The following is a 17,028-nucleotide window of genomic DNA, read 5'->3' as shown; positions in this document are numbered from 1 at the left end:
TGGCTGGTTAAGACATTGCTCGACCTAGATTTAATCAGATCAAGCGTTAACCGGCGATATCCGACACCCACGTAGCTGATGTTTTTGCGGTGTCGGAGGTGTAACTGCGTTGGAGTTGTCAAATCTGTGAGCAGCTGCTCCTGATCAATGTTGCGAAGCCACACCCGTCCCACTTGCGTTAGAAGTTCAGAACAAGAAAGTATATGCTATATAGAACTAATGAGGCATAAATTGATTAAATTAAATAAGGATTTCTATCAGCCCAATCGAGATGTAGATTACATCTCACATTCCAGTTTTTGAACTTTATATTAACAAGGCTGCATGGGATTTCTCTTAAATCGACTCCGTGTAGCTAATGGCAACGTCCACTTCAGGTATAATTCCAGGAGACGCTTGTGGATTTGACAGCTCTAACGCAGTTTCACCGCCAAAACAACCGCTATGCTCTCGTGTCTCCCATTTCACCTCACTCAAGCACTGAACTTTCTCATCCTTCAGGCTCTTGACCGTCGATCAAGTCATGTGTTTTTTAAATTGATTTTTTTTAATGTTGCGTTACCGCGCTTTGAAATGAACAGCTCTATATAAATTGAATAAATTATTAATATGTCAGCTAAAGTGGATCTAATAGAGTGGTAAATAGAATAGAGCCCTAAATCTGAACCGCTGTACACAAACAAAACAGAAAAGTATTGTAAACATTCTCCTCAAAGCCTTTATTGTTACACAAATATGGACCAGGCAGTGCTGCTGCAAAGTGACAGCGTTTTCAAATCACATTAAGAAATTAAAAAAACGGCACTTCTGTAAAAAACCTTCAGTTCCCCACTTCCTTGTCCTACTATACAAAATGAAAGCGTTCAGTGACATCACACAAGACAACCCAATAGCGTTTCATCAGGCATATTCAATGACAAACATTGTTCTCCACATGATAGATGCCTGTCTGTCTGGGTTGATATGAAACAGGTAGCTGGCTGATCATTATGTTAAGAGCATCATTTGTTTAGTCTCATCCTTTTTCAGATTGTCATAGGGAAATGAGTCAGTCAAAAATAGAGGCAGTTCAGTAGAGACACACTGCTGGTGATTGAATGGACCAAGTCACCCTCTGTCTCTTATCTCAATGCACATTACAGACAAGTTAAAATGTTTTAGCACAACAGTTGTGGGAGGAACATCCAACTGTGACTCGACCACACATGGACAAGGAAGGACCATTTGTGGTTCTGTTTGGGTCGTAACAACACAAGCAAACCACTGAGTTCAGTGTAGTGTGAATGGGAGGACCGACTCAACACAGGAAACTGAAACACTGCTGGGATTTGGACTCGTATACACCCAAATACACCCAAGTCTTAACACTGTTGTACGAAACATTTCATTGTGTGGGAGCCATTATTGCATTAACATGTGCAAAATGTATCTGTTATAGCCAAATGTTTTCCTATATCATTGGGAGAGTAGATATCCATTGTTCAGCTTGCAGATAATACATGTGCTGTGACTACAATTTGGTGGGTTTGTTGCATGAATGATTCAAAATGTACCTATGTTATGTAATGAGTGAACATTGATGCAGCAAAAACAGTTTTAGGGAGAAAACTAGAAAATGATACAATACGTTTATATTTAATTTCTTTAATAAAAAGTGTCTGACAGTCAGAAGTATGAAACCTCGACTTCCTACCACCTCCAAATAATGTACCATGCCATAATCATCTTATCAAACAATCAACTGTCTCAACCCACCCTCAGAAGAATGCAGTACTTCACTTGTTTTCAGTCAACAGAAATAAAAACAGTGGAGGGTCTGCCATCGTCTTAAAAAAAATAAAAGGGCTGCTTTTGCACTGGTTAGGCTTCCACAGAGGAAACAAGCATAGCGTCGGTCCAGTGAGGACCAACCAGGCTCCCTACGAAGGGAAGCCAAGCGACCCAGAGAAATAAAGAGTCATTCTGCTTGCTTGCCAAAGAGCACTTCTTAATGTGATAGAGAAAACAGAAGAGGCATGTACTGGTAAAACTCAAAATCCAAAGCTTTGAAGGTGTTATGATGACCAGGCCAGGGTCAAAGGGTGAATGTGGAAGACAGACAGGTCATCTTTATGACAACCGGAAGCTAATCCCCTAGAAGACCAGTTTTTATTTTTTACTTTATTTTTAGCTTGTCTTTTTTCCTTACAGGACAAAGTTTCTAACAGAAACAAAAGTTCGATATAACAGTCACCAGAGTGCCTGGCCTTTTTTTTTTTTACACTTGAAATCCCAACATTTTTTATAAAACACACGGAGTCACACACAATACTTGTCACAGAGAGCCTCTCATATTTACAATCAAACTGAATAGGTCTCAGACAGTGTTCTTTTTTTAGTTTTTCCCCAACACCTTTCTCACACACACTCCTTGGGTTAGCTTACACAAACAGTTTAGGATGGTTAGGGTGTGGGGTCAATATGACCCCATGCTTACAGAAGCAGCAGTATCAGGCAGCACCTCTGAACACTGCCGTCTGATATAAAAATCAGGCAAACTATCACACAGCCCAAATAATGATTTCATAACCTTCAGTTACAGCAATATCATCAACCCCATGATAACTTCTCTTAATACAACCCCCCCCCCAAAAAAACTATGATTACATTGAGTGTAGACTGGTGTACTGCTCTTCTTTCTGGAGAATTGCTGTGGGTTTTTCACACTATAAGGAGATTTCAGTGACATCATCCACTGAGATGTATTGGAATACTGGAAGGTTGGCCACACACTCCTGACAGAGGGAGTCTTCTCTAGGCTGCCCCCTCATGGTGAGTTTTGGCAATGCGAGCAAAAAGGACCAACAAAGCTCATCTTTCCACAAATGGGTTCAGATTATTATTTTTTGCAGTCATTTATTTTGCTCCCTAACCCCCATTCTCTCTCTTTTGTTCCATTCATCTTTCTACATTCCATCCATCACAAGGACGAGCTTCGTCATGACGAGCGGGGCTCCTTTCTGTCCCTTCCCATTTTCTGTTTCCCCCCCCCATTGGTTTTTTTTATTATAAAAAGGTGTCCAACGAGAGCAACAACGACAGTAAAATACAACGATAAACGCCAAAAGCACTTCATGTCATGTAGCAGGTGATCGCTCTCAGAGCGTAGAGCAGTTCTGCCTGCATGCGCGCTTCCATGAGAAGCAGATTTACATGGACCTGGGAAAGGGAAAGGAAGCGTTACAACACGGCTCCAGTCACTCAGCTCAAGAGCTATGAGAAACCTAGAAACTTTAAATGCTACCAATAGAAACCCAAGGACAAATAAGTAAAATAAGTTGTTCCTTCACCTTCTCGGAGTGCTGGAACTGCCTCCAGAAGCTCTCATACATTCGTTTGGTGGTTTTCTCCGGGCTGCACACCATGGTCTTAATGTAGACCTTAAAGCTGCGGTCTAACAGCTGGTTAATCTCCCCATAGTCATAGTCATCATACCTGAGACACACACACACACACAGAGGGAGATCTGTTACAGCTACTGATGAATACAGTTATTTCTTTACTGAAGTACATTACTGCCCAAAATGAATGCACTTTGTCAATGTATTAAAACATAATATTTTCATTGAATCTAGCATATGTCATCTTGGAATAAATCAATTTGTATTGTGCCAGTGGGTGGCGTACCTGATGCCGAACATGCAGTGGATGTAGTTCCAGATAGCCCTGCGGAGCATGGAGGTGTCCACGTCTTTGTGCATGGCCATGGTGTTGTAGGTCAGGTTGTAGGCCATCTGGAACTTCTCATCCAGCAGCTGACCAACATCAGGGTACAGACGGTTCACAAGGGAGTAGCCGTGGTCCTCCCAACTGTAGTCCTGGAAGAGAGGAGAAAAGAGGAAAGCGCTAATCACAATGTCTGGATATCAATTGGTCAATCAGATAGATTACATTTAGAAAATGTTGCACTTGAAGATATTGAGAAACCACTTCACTTTCTCTCTCCTTTCAAATGCCTCTTTCCATCCCTCTCTGTTTCTCCGTAAGTGAAGTTGTGTGTGTGAGCGTTATATACCTGCACTCTGAAGGTGGGTACATGTTCTCCTCTCCTGGAAAAGTCCTTGTAGCCGTAGCTGGGGTCTTCAAAGTGCCTGGACACGTCTCTTGACTGCACACACTCCTCGTCCTCTGCCGTGGCCACCAGCATGCTCTCGGTCTTCTCCCTCTCGAAGCGTGTGGCCATCTCCTCCTGACTGGCTTCCTCTTCATCACGACACTCCTGCAGCTGCCTCATTCTCTCCATCAGCACCTCCACCTCACCAGACACCTAGACAGGAACACAAACACGTTCTGGGTCAGGGCATACATAGGGTGACCACAACCACAAGAGCCACTCAACTCACAACCACATCTTTGTCAAAGCCAGTAACTAACAAACCCTCAGCTTCACTTTCTCACACACACATAAATGCACCATCCTCGCACCTGATGGCTGCCTCTCCTTTCCTCCAGGTCGTTGCCGTGCCCATTGCCATTGGCGATGTCGCAGACACAGTACTGGCTGAGGGAGAGAGATCTGAAGGTGTGCCCACCATCACTGTGGATCTCAGGGGTGATGCCACAGCCGAAGCTAAAGGATGCCAGGGAGTGGTAGTGTGTGAGGAGCACCACAGCATGGATCAGCTCAGCCAGGGACCAGCTGTGTTCTTCAGCCTTCAGCAGGTGCTGGGGAGACCAGAGAGTTGAAGTGTCAGTCAATCAGTAGTTTCCTTTGGATGGAATCTTATTTTCCTGTCTCTCAATTTCTACCCTTCCATCTCTGCCCATTCCTCCCGCTTTCATATAACTAACCCTGCCAAGTAACAGCCGCATCACTCCGGTGTGCCGCCACCCATGATCTCAGTCTGTTACATAACCCTAACCTATCCCTTTGTCCAGTCCTGTGTGTGTGTGTGTGTGTGTGTCACAGGTCCAGCCCCAGCTGCCTACCTCAATGTGTGCCTTGGTAAGAAGCCAGGGCCGGTGGGCCAGGATCTTGTTGAGCTCCCCAAGAGCCTGCAGCTTCTGTGGGGCTCCGTCCAGGCCATTCAGCCACTTGGGGTCCCCTCCCACCTGGAGGAAGTCGTTGACGTGGAGGTTGACCAGGTAGGAGCACTGGTGTCTGGCCGCAGCCTGGGAGGGAAGCAGGGGAAGGAGAGAGTTGCGAGACTCTACACTACCATGGTAAAGCCACTGCAGAGTTTAGAGTAGGGCTTAAGGGGCCTCACCATGATGCCTATGTAGTGGCGGTAGTGCAGGGATAAGGGCCCATCCATCTGCAGTAGGTAATGCTGTGTTCTCAGGAAACTCTCCAGGTACTGTGGGTGGAAGCCCATCACCAAGGAGATGTTGTCAAGACGACCCAGTGCAGCAAATGCGTCCTCAAATATCGATTGCACCCTCGGATCTACTTTACTGACTTGAAGTATCTGGTGCCACAGAGCCAGTGAATACATTTTTACTCTCAATCACATATTGATATAATATGGCATTTTAATGTATTGTAAAGGTAAGTTAAAAGGTGTAATCATTTGCACAAGTATAGAAAATCCTGTGGTGTAAATGAAGTTGTTCTCCTTACCTCTTTTTCAGGGATAAATCTACTTGGTCCATTTCCCAGTGGTCTTGGGATCCGAACTCCTACGTCCTACAAGTTAAGAGTACAGAAACACATTGTTCTGCAAGAACCAAATGCAACATCATGCGAAAACCCTAAATGCTGTTTAGTACCATTTTGGCTGCGAGCCCTGACTGAGTAATATTATACGGCCTTCTGCAAGACATCTCTCACTCTCTCCACTAGATCACATATTCACTCTACAGTCAGGTTGGAGCATTGCATGCACAGCCTATGCAAAAGAGAAATCCAACTCATTTTGTTCACAATTTCGCTGTAGCAAGCTGCCATAACAGTAGTCTCTAGAAATGCGACGTGTCAAAATACACAAATCAAACACTTGATAGATACAATGTATCATGCGTGCGGCTGCTATTTAAAACCACTTGCAGTTTGAAACACATTTAATACCCTAATTAATACATTATTTGACAATTATTCGGGAAGGTTTGCATAGTCAAATTATGTTATTAAAAGGAACAAATTCAAGACACGATTGACATCACATTAAAACAGCCAACTTTAAGATGTCGCTGATCGCATGTTCCCTGGGGGCTCCATAGATAGCTCCTGTCCCTCTGCGCAGAGCAATGAAGTAGTAGAATGAATTACCTAGTCTTAGAAGAACTCGGGGCCAAAGATTGCTCGACAGCGACAACACGGTCTTGCATTCAAAGACACCAAGCGAAAAGTGTTGCTAAGAGCATATACGAAATAGCAGAGTTGACAATATGATGACAAAGCAGGAGAAGAAATGTAAAGCATTGACAAGCAATGCTAACTCCTCAAACGCGTAAACAAGGTTGGACACAAAAGAAAAGACTGCACTGCAGTTCCTTCGCTCGCAGCCACAAAACAAAGTGTCTAAAGGGACGTGAACTTGTCAAAAATGAATAATTTAAAATTCCACAACGACGGTGCACGGAGTTTTAAAAACATGCATTCACTGTCAAAAACATTTGCCACTTATTTTCCTTTCCTCTTACCTTTTTGCTTAGCCGTTCACAATGAGTGCATATTTTATATAAGTATGTTCCTGTAAATGAATTATTTTCCATGGTTTCTGTTGCTGCAGTTGCGTGCCTCATAATGTGTCTTCAGTGCGATCTTGTGTTTCAGGTATATTTAAATTGATGGTTCCGTTCTCGCTTTGTTTCATGAGGGTAAAGTGCTCAATTGTCAGTTGTTGCAGCCCTACAGCAGAATACCGTTCGACCTCAGCACACACACTGTAAATAAACTGAGCCCTAGTTGAGTGAAGTGCGCAACAGCCAATCGAAAGGCGAAAACAACCTCCATTCATCCAATGAGGTATAAGAGGACGGAGAAATAGGAGTGGGCCGTGCGGAGAGAGGGTCTAAAACGTGAACGCAGAGCGAGCCAACCCCCAGGAAAACATAATCAATCAAGTATCTAATTTTGTTCCTTGCTTCTGCCATTGATCATGGCGATGGATATCGAATGACACCATCACTCTGCAGCGCGCAATGTGTGCATTCATCTTAAGAGTCTATCTAAGTAACCTAATAAACAAATCCCTATGAAAATCCGTCGATTTAAACTAGAGATTGTATGGGCTGCGTCTCAATAACCAACTTGAAGGTAACCCATACAAACGAATGGAAGTATGGAGGTAGTTTTGTGCCAACAAATATAAGGGATTAAATACATGTCCAAAACAACAAATATTTCCTGAGCTTTCTTACATATCCTAGATATAGGGCCAAATTCTACATTTTATTCTAGATCAAATAGCTAAATGGTCAATGGTATGACCATCTTAAAACAATTCCATATGTTAACCTAGTTAACTCCCCCAACGGCGTAGACTTTCAGAGATTTTAAGAGGTCCCTTTGACCAGCTGCCTTAATATGTCTTTATTACATTCAGGCCCTATATCTAGGAGATGTAAGAAAGCTCAGGAAGTATTTGTGGTTGTTTTGGACATGTATTTAATCGCTTATATTTGTTGGCACAAAACTACCTCCATACTTCCATTCGTTTGGATGGGTTACCTTCAAGTTGGTATATTGAGACGCAGCCCATGCAATCACTAGTTTAAAGTGACAGATTTTCATGGGGATTTGTTTATTAGGCAAATTATCTAAATCAATCAATTATGACAAACATGTCGTTCACTTTGCTTTTTTTTTGCACGTTTATTTTTCACCCTTTCCCACCACAATGACCCACTACACTAATGTTTACATGCACCAGCTGTCTATGTTCTCATCTCAGTCATGTGCATTGAAAACAACTACCGATACAAGATTATTCAGCAAGCAGCAGCAAGTTCTTTTCTCTGTGAAAACTTGAGTCCAATGTGGTCATGTCTCCTAGGCCAGCATCACCGCTGTAAACAAGGTGGCCTACCGACGCTCTGCGGTGGCGTATATTATTATGGCACAGTAGGATATCTGGTCCTGCAAGACAGGACAGGACACAGCAGGTGTACAAACAACCTGAAATGAATCCCTGCTTATGGTGCATTTCAATTGAGGACTTAACCCAGTGTTTTACCCAAAAGGCTCAGACTTTTTTGTTTCCATCTATGCGGGCCGGCGCCTCTGTCTCACTGGGCCATGGGTCCAGCGGACCTGCTCTAATACCTGATGTCCACCAGATGCATATGCGTTTTGTTTTGCTGGACGTCTAGCCCACATTTTCCGTACTTAACGCACATGTACTTCGCTTTTCAACTAGCTAAAAGCTAGTGTGTGTAACTCCATTTGTACCGACACACGGTAAGCAATGCATACAGTACACAGAATGCACCGCAGCTTAGTGAGGCACTCCCAACGTAGCGTTGTGGACTGCTCCATTGGCAATGAATGACTTCAGCCGGAATACAAAGAGTTTTATGCATCTGGTGGGGATGAGGCTTAACTTGGAGCCAAGTAAGGCTACTTTTCCACCTGCATTTACTTAACCATGGCTAACTGTGAACTTTAACACCTTCACACGAAGCAACAGTCTTGAATGATACAGAGGTTGTTGATTATGCTCGCCACAAGTCTTTAGTGTCACACTCCTGATGGAAACACAATAACATTAAAGCCTGCATCAACATAATACACTAGTGGCCCACTGGTGTGGGGGTATTATGACTTCAACATGCTTCGGTTCGGTTGCAACCTAGCTGAGTTTGGCTAGGTGAACCCGAACCCGTGATCACATACTCCCATAAAAGACCTTCGCTTGAAAAATGAGCGGCAATAGTACTGTTTAGAGGTTGACCGGTTATGATTTTTCAACGCCGATACCGATTCTTGGAGGACCAAAAAAAGCCGTTACCGAATAATCGGACGATTTTTTAAATATATATTTGTAATAATGACAATTACAACAATACTGAATGAACACTTTTATTTTAACTTAATATAATACATAAATAAAATCAATTTAGTCTCAAATAAATAATGAAACATGTTCATTTTGGTTTAAATAAGGCAAAAACACAGTGTTAGAGAAGAAAGTAAAAGTGCAATATGTGTCATGTAAAAAAGCTAACGTTTAAGTTCCTTGCTCAGAACATGAGAACATATGAAAGCTGGTGGTTCCTTTTAACATGAGTCTTCAATATTCCCAGTTAAGAATTTTCAGGTTGTAGTTATTATAGGAATTATAAGACTATTTCTCTCTATACCATTTGTATTTCATATACCTTTGACTATTGGATGTTCTTATAGGCACTATAATATTGCCAGCCTAATCTCGGGAGTTGATAGGCTTGAAGTCATAAACAGAGCTTGCTAAGCATTGCTATGAGCTGCTGGCAAACGCAGGAAAGTGCTGTTTGAATGAATGCTTACGAGCCTGCTGCTGCCTACCACCACTCAGTCAGACTGCTCTATCAAATATCAAATCATAGACTTAATTATAATATAATAAACACACAAAAATATGAGCCATAGGTCATTAATATGGTCAAATCCGCAAACTATCATTTCGAAAACAAAATGTTTATTCTTTCAGTGAAATACGGAACCGTTCTGTATTTTATCGAACGGGTGGCAACCCTAAGTCTAAATATTGCTGTTACATTGCACAACCTTCAATGTTATGTCATAATTATGTAAAATTCTGGCAAATTAATTACGGTCTTTGTTAGGAAGAAATGGTCTTCACACAGTTCGCAATAAGCCAGGCGGCCCAAACAACTGCATATACCCTGACACGAATGCACTTTTGTTAAATCATCACCCGTTTGGCGAAGTAGGCTGTGATTCGATGATAAATTAACAGGCACCGCATTGATTATATGCAACGCAGGACAAGCTAGTTAAACTAGTAATATCATCAACCATGTGTAGTTAACTAGTGATTATGTTAAGATGGATTGTTTTTTATAAGATATGTTTAATGCTAGCTAGCAACTTACCTTGGCTCCTTGCTGCACTCGCGTAACAGGTGGTCAGCCTGCCACGCAGTCTCCTCATGGATTGCAATGTAATCGGCCATAATCTGCATCCAAAAATGCAGAAAACTGATTGTTATGAAAACTTGAAATTGGCCCTAATTAATCGGCCAATGCCGATCGGTCGAACTCTAGTACTATTTGTCCATCTTGAGACGCCGTAGCCAGTATAATTCAGACTATTGTGAGGAAGTGTAATCTAAGATAACGAGATCTTAGTCGCGCAATTTTACATCTAACTAAGATGTTTGGTGGAGTATTTCTCAAGTGAAAAAATTTGCATGAAAACGAGTTCACTACTGTTGACCACTGACCGACGAAGGTGCATAGACTTCGGCTACCAAAATTCAGCTTGCAAAAAGAAAAACATTTGTGTGCATGAACAGTCGGAAAAAAAACTTGCCGAAGACCAAAACAAATAAAAACGTCAAAAAACCTAGTCATAATATATGCACCAACTTTTCTGAACTGTTTCGGATGGGAAGCATGCGGAAGCCTTTAGACTATCAGAGCTCAGATAAAGCAGCCCAGGCCTAAACCAATCAGACAGGCGGTATAGCACCTCAAACAAACCTAACAGGAAGTCTAGATAAGACAGGCAATGGTTCTGTCACGCCCTGACCTTAGTTATCTATGTTTTCTTTATTATTTTGGTCAGGTCAGGGTGTGACGAGGGTGGGTATGCTTGTTTTTGACTTGTCTAGGGTTTTTGTAGATCTAGGTTTCTTTTGTAAGTCTCGGTAATTGTAGGTCTATGGTGACCTGAATTGGTTCCCAATCAGAGGCAGCTGTTTATCGTTGTCTCTGATTGGGGATCCTATTTAGGTTGCCATTTTCCCTTTTGGTTTCGTGGGTTCTTGTCTATTTGTAGTTGCCTGTCAGCACTCGTTTTATATAGCTTCACAGTCGTTTTGTTACTTTGTTACTTTGTGTAGTGTTTTTTTCTTCATTAAAAGAAGAATGTATGCATATCACACTGCGCCTTGGTCTCCTCATTACGACGAATGTGACAGGTTCCCTCTCTGGCTCTATCATAGAGCCTGTCAATATAGATACAGCCTGGATGATGTCACCAGCCACCTGTGTTGCTGTTTTTACTGTATTGTACCCTGAATAAAAAATAACAAAAGTCATTTGTGAGTAATTCATAATGCGGTTTGGTCAGATGGTAGGAGCATGAAAAGGAGGTTAAGTATGAATACTCAAAAAATTCTTGCAGTGGTATGAAATCTAAATATCTGTCTAATTGTCTTATAAATTAGTGTGGTAAATAGCATATGCATAATTGGGATAATTGCTTATTGCTGCAGCACAGCCAGCTAGGCAGGCCTGAGTGAGTCATGTGTGTTCCATGTCTGAGATGACGACAACCTCTTTACAAGCATGTTATATAATTCCACTGGCATATTAAGTCTATCTAATAATAAAATCAAGGCGGGGGTGGAGGTGGGTTTGGGGAGGGGGGTGGTGGGCAGGGGGAAGAACCAAATAAAAACCTGACAAACAAGTTATATTAGGTAACAAGGAGGTGGTGGTGTAAGGGAGCCCGATCCAAGCTCCAATTCAATACTCTGTTTAAGGGCCTGGCTTCCTGGTTGATTTGGCACTGGCTGGCTGCAAGTCAGTCCCCTGGCTGATAGATAGCACACCATTCAGCAGGTTCATTGTGTGATAATGCCCCCCTCCCTCTATCCCCCTCCCTGTTATCCCCAGAGAGGGGTGGGAGTCATGGTAAACATGCGCTGGGTCTGGAGTCAGCACTCTGCCATTTCCCAGCCGCAATAGCCCAGAGTAGCACAGTGAGCACTGTGTGTATGTGAGCCCCATGGCTCAGCAAAGTTGCAGAGCAGAAGAGGCCTGGTCAGCGTTCGGTTTACGACACCATCTTTTCACATAAAAGCGCTAGGCTAGGTCAGGAACCCGACTGGCCCCCAGCCCCCCGGACAGAGGACAGGGCCAAACACTATTGTCACGGGCGTACACATCACCACCACCCAGCAGACACTCTTGGGGCTTTGCTGTACACATGCCAGCCAAGCCCAGTGCGGGTGGGGCAGGGGTAAGAGTGGGTTATGATAACATCATGATGATTAATTACACTGCAGTGGGAGGCTAGTGGAGATCCTGCAGGGATCCTTCTCGAGACGGTTCTCACAGTGCAGATGGTGAGCATCAGAGGAAGGGATAGAGGGATTGGACAGTAGAGTTGGAGTTAACTCTTCTTTAATTTCGTCAGATCAAACTCAGTTTGGAACTGACCACATTCATTTAGCCGTTCTTTTCGAAGGACTTTTGGACTCCTGAACTAACCGGATTGACATGGTATATGAGCCATGCCATTAGTGCTGCGGTATTAGGAATAGGGGCCTTGTTAAATTACTTGGGTCTCCAGAGAACCCTCTCTTTATTGAGTCTGAATGAGCGGTCTAACTGATGATGCACAAACCACCCACACACAATGATATCCTATTGTTACAACTGACTGGGAATACATTCTACAGATAAGACTGAAACAATGGTAGGTATGGACCGGATATCAACAGATTATCTATACAAATGAGATTTTGGGGTTTGAGAGGAGTATGTTAGTAAATAGTTTACTAACAGATCTCTATCACATCAATGCAACTTCTTTGTGATTAGTATTTTTATGGACAGGATAAAAGTAATGGAGATTTGAGTGGGCCAGAAGAAAAAAAAGTTTGAAAAAAGTGAAGGAAATGTACTTATTGTTTTACTGCGAAAACATTTCAGCTGCTGTTACCCGTAAAAAGGAGGATAAAAGTCAAAGGGATTAAAAATAGAGAAAAAGAGAGAGAGGAAGCCAAAGTTAATGCTGTAAAGTATGTGCCCCAGAAGTGGCTGCAGTGTTTTCCACATGCAATTAGAAGAGAAGAGAACGGAGAGCCAAAGAAAACCACAAAACTGTGGGGATGTTCAACAAGCGGTAGAAGTCCTCCTAACCAGTTCAAACCTGACCTATCACTTTGCAGAGAGAGGAAGCAAAAAACTTCTACCCTCACAATGACATACGCCTAGCAACAGGCTACCACCAATCACAGGCTAGAACAACAGTTACAGAGTCCAATCTTTTTTCTCACTCTCCCTCTCTTGTTCCTCTGGGGAAAAAAGAGAATTAAAGGTTTTGCTAGAGCATGAAGTTGTAGCATATCTGGTCTATATAATAGAGTTTGACTAACTTTTCACTTTACAAACAAATTGTGCCATCAAGTTTTTAAGAGCTGTTTTGAGTGCAAGTGTGTATGTAAGTGCATGTGTGTTGGTGTGTGTGCGTGGGTGAGTAACAAGTAGATTTCTATTCTCACTGTGGACACGAAACCAAATGCCGCAGCTTGACCCAGAGCGGTTTCACAAAAACAACCTATATCTCTTCCCCAAATCAACAGTGTACTGTTTGCAGCATGTATATTCCTTATGTGATTTTGTTTCTCTCAGTCTTTGCATGTTGTTTAGAATTGAGTCTCTCTAGTAGTTGGTAACATCTGTTTAACCTTAATGGAAGGGAGATGAATGAACACAACGTATAAGTAAAACTGAAATTAATAGTGCTTATTTGCTTCAATCACCGAACACAACCGGCGCTTAGAGATAGGCTTCTATTTGAGCCAGGTGTCTTTTTCTGTAATGCAGAGTACACAGCTTTAGCTCAAGCTCCTCGCTAACCTTTTTCCTCCCCTACCTTGCAGTGTTGCCCTCTTCTGATCCAACTCAGACAAACGTTGAAGTTTGACTTTTTTACTCTTGTTCATGTGCAAAGAGTGACAACTGCAGACTATGTAGGTATTCTCCCCCTTTTCCTCTGACTCTCCCTCACTCTGTCGCTCTCCCACTCTTCAAACAAGGCTCTTGGTTCAAGCCATTCGATCACAAAGCAGTTAGCATAACGGCTATGACTTGGCATTACCCTTATGTCCCCATCCAGGTCCACTTTGAAGTGCAGCACAGTTGGACTTTATGCTTCATTAAAATGTCAAACGTTCACATTGTTCAAAATTGTAATTGCGTTTGTGCAGATGCTTAGCTATATTGTATACCTAAGGATGATGAGCCTTGAGTTATATGTTGCTGTGGATCAGTTGTCCTCTTTGTAGCCTAACAACAATACTTACCAGTGAGAACTGAAAGAACTATTACACGGAACAAAAATATAAACGCAACATGCAACAATTTCAAAGATTTTACTGAGTTACAGTTCTTATAAGGAAATCAATCAACTGAAATCCATTCATTAGGCCCTAATCTATGGATTTCACATGACTGTGAATACAGATATTCCTCTGTTGGTCAAAGATAACTTGAATAAAAAGGTAGGGGCGTGGATCAGAAAACCAGTTTGCCTCATGCAGCGCGGCACATCTCCTTTGCATAGAGTTGATCAGGCTGTTGATTATGGCCTGTGGAATGTTGTCAAACTCCTCTTCAATGGCTGTGTGAAGTTGTTGAATATTGGTGGGAACTGGAACGCGCTGTCGTACACGTTGATCCAGAGCATCCCAAACATGGTTCAGTGGGTGACATGTCTGGTGAATATGCAGGTCATGGAAGAACTGGGACTTTTTCAGCATCCAGGAATTGTGTACAGATCCTTGTGACATTGGGCCGTACATTATCATGCTGAAACATGAGGTGATGGCAGTGGATGAATGGCACGACAATGGGTCTCAGGATCCCGTCACAGGATCCCGTGTGCATTCAAATTGCCATCGATAAAATGCAATTGTGTTCATTGTCCGTAGCTTCTGCCTGTCAATACCATAACCCCACTGCCACCATGGGGCACTCTGTTCCCAACGTTGACATCAGCAAATCGCTCGCCCACACAACGCCATACACAGCGTTTGCCGTCTGCCCGGTACAGTTGAAACCGGGATTAATCTGTGAAGAACACAGTTCTCCATCGAAGGTGAGCATTTGCCCACTAGAAGTCAGTTACAATGCTGAACTACAGTCAGGTCAAGACCCTGGTGAGGACGATGAGCACGCAGATGAGCTTCCCTGAGACGGTTTCTGACAGTTTGTGCAGAAATCCTTTGGTTGTGCAAACCCACAGTTTCATCAGCTGCCAGGGTGGCTGGTCTCAGACGATCCCGCAGGTGAAGAAGCCGGATGTGGAGGTCCTGGGCTGGTGTGGTCTGTGTTTGTGAGGCCGATTGGACGTAGCGCCAAATTCTCTAAAACATTTTTTTTTTATAGAAACATTTACGTTAAATGATCTGGCAACAGCCTTGGTGGGCATTCCTGCAGTCAGCATGCCAATTGCACGCTCCCTCAAACCGTGATACATCTGTAGCATTGTGTTGTGTGACAAAACTGCACATTTTAGAGTGTCCTTTTATTGTCCCCAGCAGAAGGTGCACCTGTTTAATGATCATGCTGTTTAATCAGCTTCTTGATATGCCACACCTGTCAGGTGGATGGATTATCTTGTCAAAGGAGAAATGCTCACTAACATTTATTCACCAAATTTTGGTGAGGAATAAGCTTTTTGTGCATATAGAACATTTCTGGGAGAGTTTATTTTAGCTCATAAAACATGGGACCAACACTTTACGTGTTGCGTTTACATTTTTGTTCAGTGTAAATAATGAATGCATTTTTCCAAAAGTCATAAAATCAATAAGCAACAGCTGAGATAACCTTGGAACCACTTACATTATATAGGTCAGAATTTAAATCCCAGTGTTTCCCCTATATTAAATTAGCAGCGGTGGCTAGGGCTGTAGCGGTCATGACACATTTCAGCGGAAGGCATTCAGTTGTACAACTGAATAGGTATCCCGGTTTCCCCTTTCATGAAAGCAAATAACTGCCGGTCTCACAGTAATTGACCATGAATTAGCATAAACACATTTAGCATCTCCTGGCTTCCACACAAAGCCTACAAGCCTCTGATGCAGACCTTTGGAACATCTACCTTTTAAAAAGTCTAATACATCCATTTAATATAACCTACACCATCACAATAAGTCCATTATTTATTTTAGACAGGTAAAATAAAACATGATATGAAGAAAATGTAGTCTATTTCAGAAGAACAGAATGGCACACTCTGAGTTGTCCTTATGGTAGGCCCTGATATGGCTATGTCATTTGGTTGTGGTTTACACTAGCTCATTTAGCAGACAAGATTTGCTTAGAATTCCCTGGAACTATTTAAAAAAAGAAATTATAGTATGAAGAATACAACTGAACAAAGCTGAATAAAATAGAAAGGATATTTTCTCCAAATAATTTCCAAGGAAGTGTTCTATTCTGTGTTGAGCGGTTAACAAAGAAACAGGTCATCCTATATGCTTAATTTAGTGTTATTTATGCAACTTTAGTTGTGATACAAACGTTAGGCTATATGATTTTTAATACATTCTAAGGCTGCATGATGCGACTCTAATGATGATTTGAAAAAAGTAGCATGAAAGGCATGAGCTCTGATTTGTTTCTTGTGCAGGCTGCACACACTTCATCATTCAATCATTCACTGTCACGTTCGTTATAATGAGTGGACCAAAGTGCAGCGTGCGTAGAGTTCCACATATTTATTGAGGTGAAACTTCAAAACAACAAATAAATAAACGAACACATCGGCACTAAACAAAACAATATCCCACAACGCAGGTGGGAAACGGACCACACTAAGTATGATCCCCAATTAGAGGCAACGATCATCAGCTGCCTCCAATTGGGAACCATACTCACACCAACATAGAAAATAACGACTAGAAAACCCCCTAGTCACGCCCTAACCTAAAACACCATAGAGAACCCTGAGGGCTCTCTATGGGCAGGGCGTGACAGTACCCCCCCAAAGGTGCGGACTCCGACCGCAAAACCTGAACCTAGATGGGGAGGGTTAGGGTGGGTAACTAGCGTCAGTGGCGGCAACGGTGCGGGACGTAGCACCCGCTCAGACTGCGGATCCGGCCATGAAGCCGGGCTAAATGCCGTGCCCGGACTGGG

The 17,028-nt window shown here is 42.6% G+C and overlaps 1 protein-coding gene across 2 annotated transcripts; it reads right to left on the bottom strand.

The window, feature by feature from the left end:
- Nucleotides 1-2,163: 2,163 nt before the first annotated feature.
- On the bottom strand, nt 2,164-6,854 carry LOC139556670 (sestrin-1-like). Of its 2 annotated transcripts, none has more exons than XM_071370904.1 (9): nt 6,622-6,854; nt 5,600-5,665; nt 5,247-5,336; nt 4,969-5,151; nt 4,465-4,704; nt 4,055-4,306; nt 3,667-3,857; nt 3,330-3,474; nt 2,164-3,198 (listed from the first exon to the last, which is right to left on the bottom strand). In XM_071370904.1, the coding sequence occupies exons 1-9, from the start codon at nt 6,721-6,723 to the stop codon at nt 3,112-3,114; spliced, it is 1,356 nt and encodes a 451-aa protein (XP_071227005.1). In that variant the 5' UTR covers nt 6,724-6,854; the 3' UTR covers nt 2,164-3,111. The 2 variants fall into 2 exon arrangements, with proteins under 2 accessions (XP_071227005.1, XP_071227004.1); XM_071370903.1 differs by having other exon boundaries at nt 5,247-5,447; nt 6,622-6,853.
- Between the last annotated feature and the right edge of the window lie 10,174 nt (nt 6,855-17,028).

The sequence above is a fragment of the Salvelinus alpinus genome, chromosome 27 (assembly GCF_045679555.1).
Source record: "Salvelinus alpinus chromosome 27, SLU_Salpinus.1, whole genome shotgun sequence".
Lineage (NCBI taxonomy): Eukaryota > Metazoa > Chordata > Actinopteri > Salmoniformes > Salmonidae > Salvelinus > Salvelinus alpinus.
Note: the sequence above shows the minus strand (reverse complement) of the source record. Positions and strands in the feature narration are given on the sequence as shown.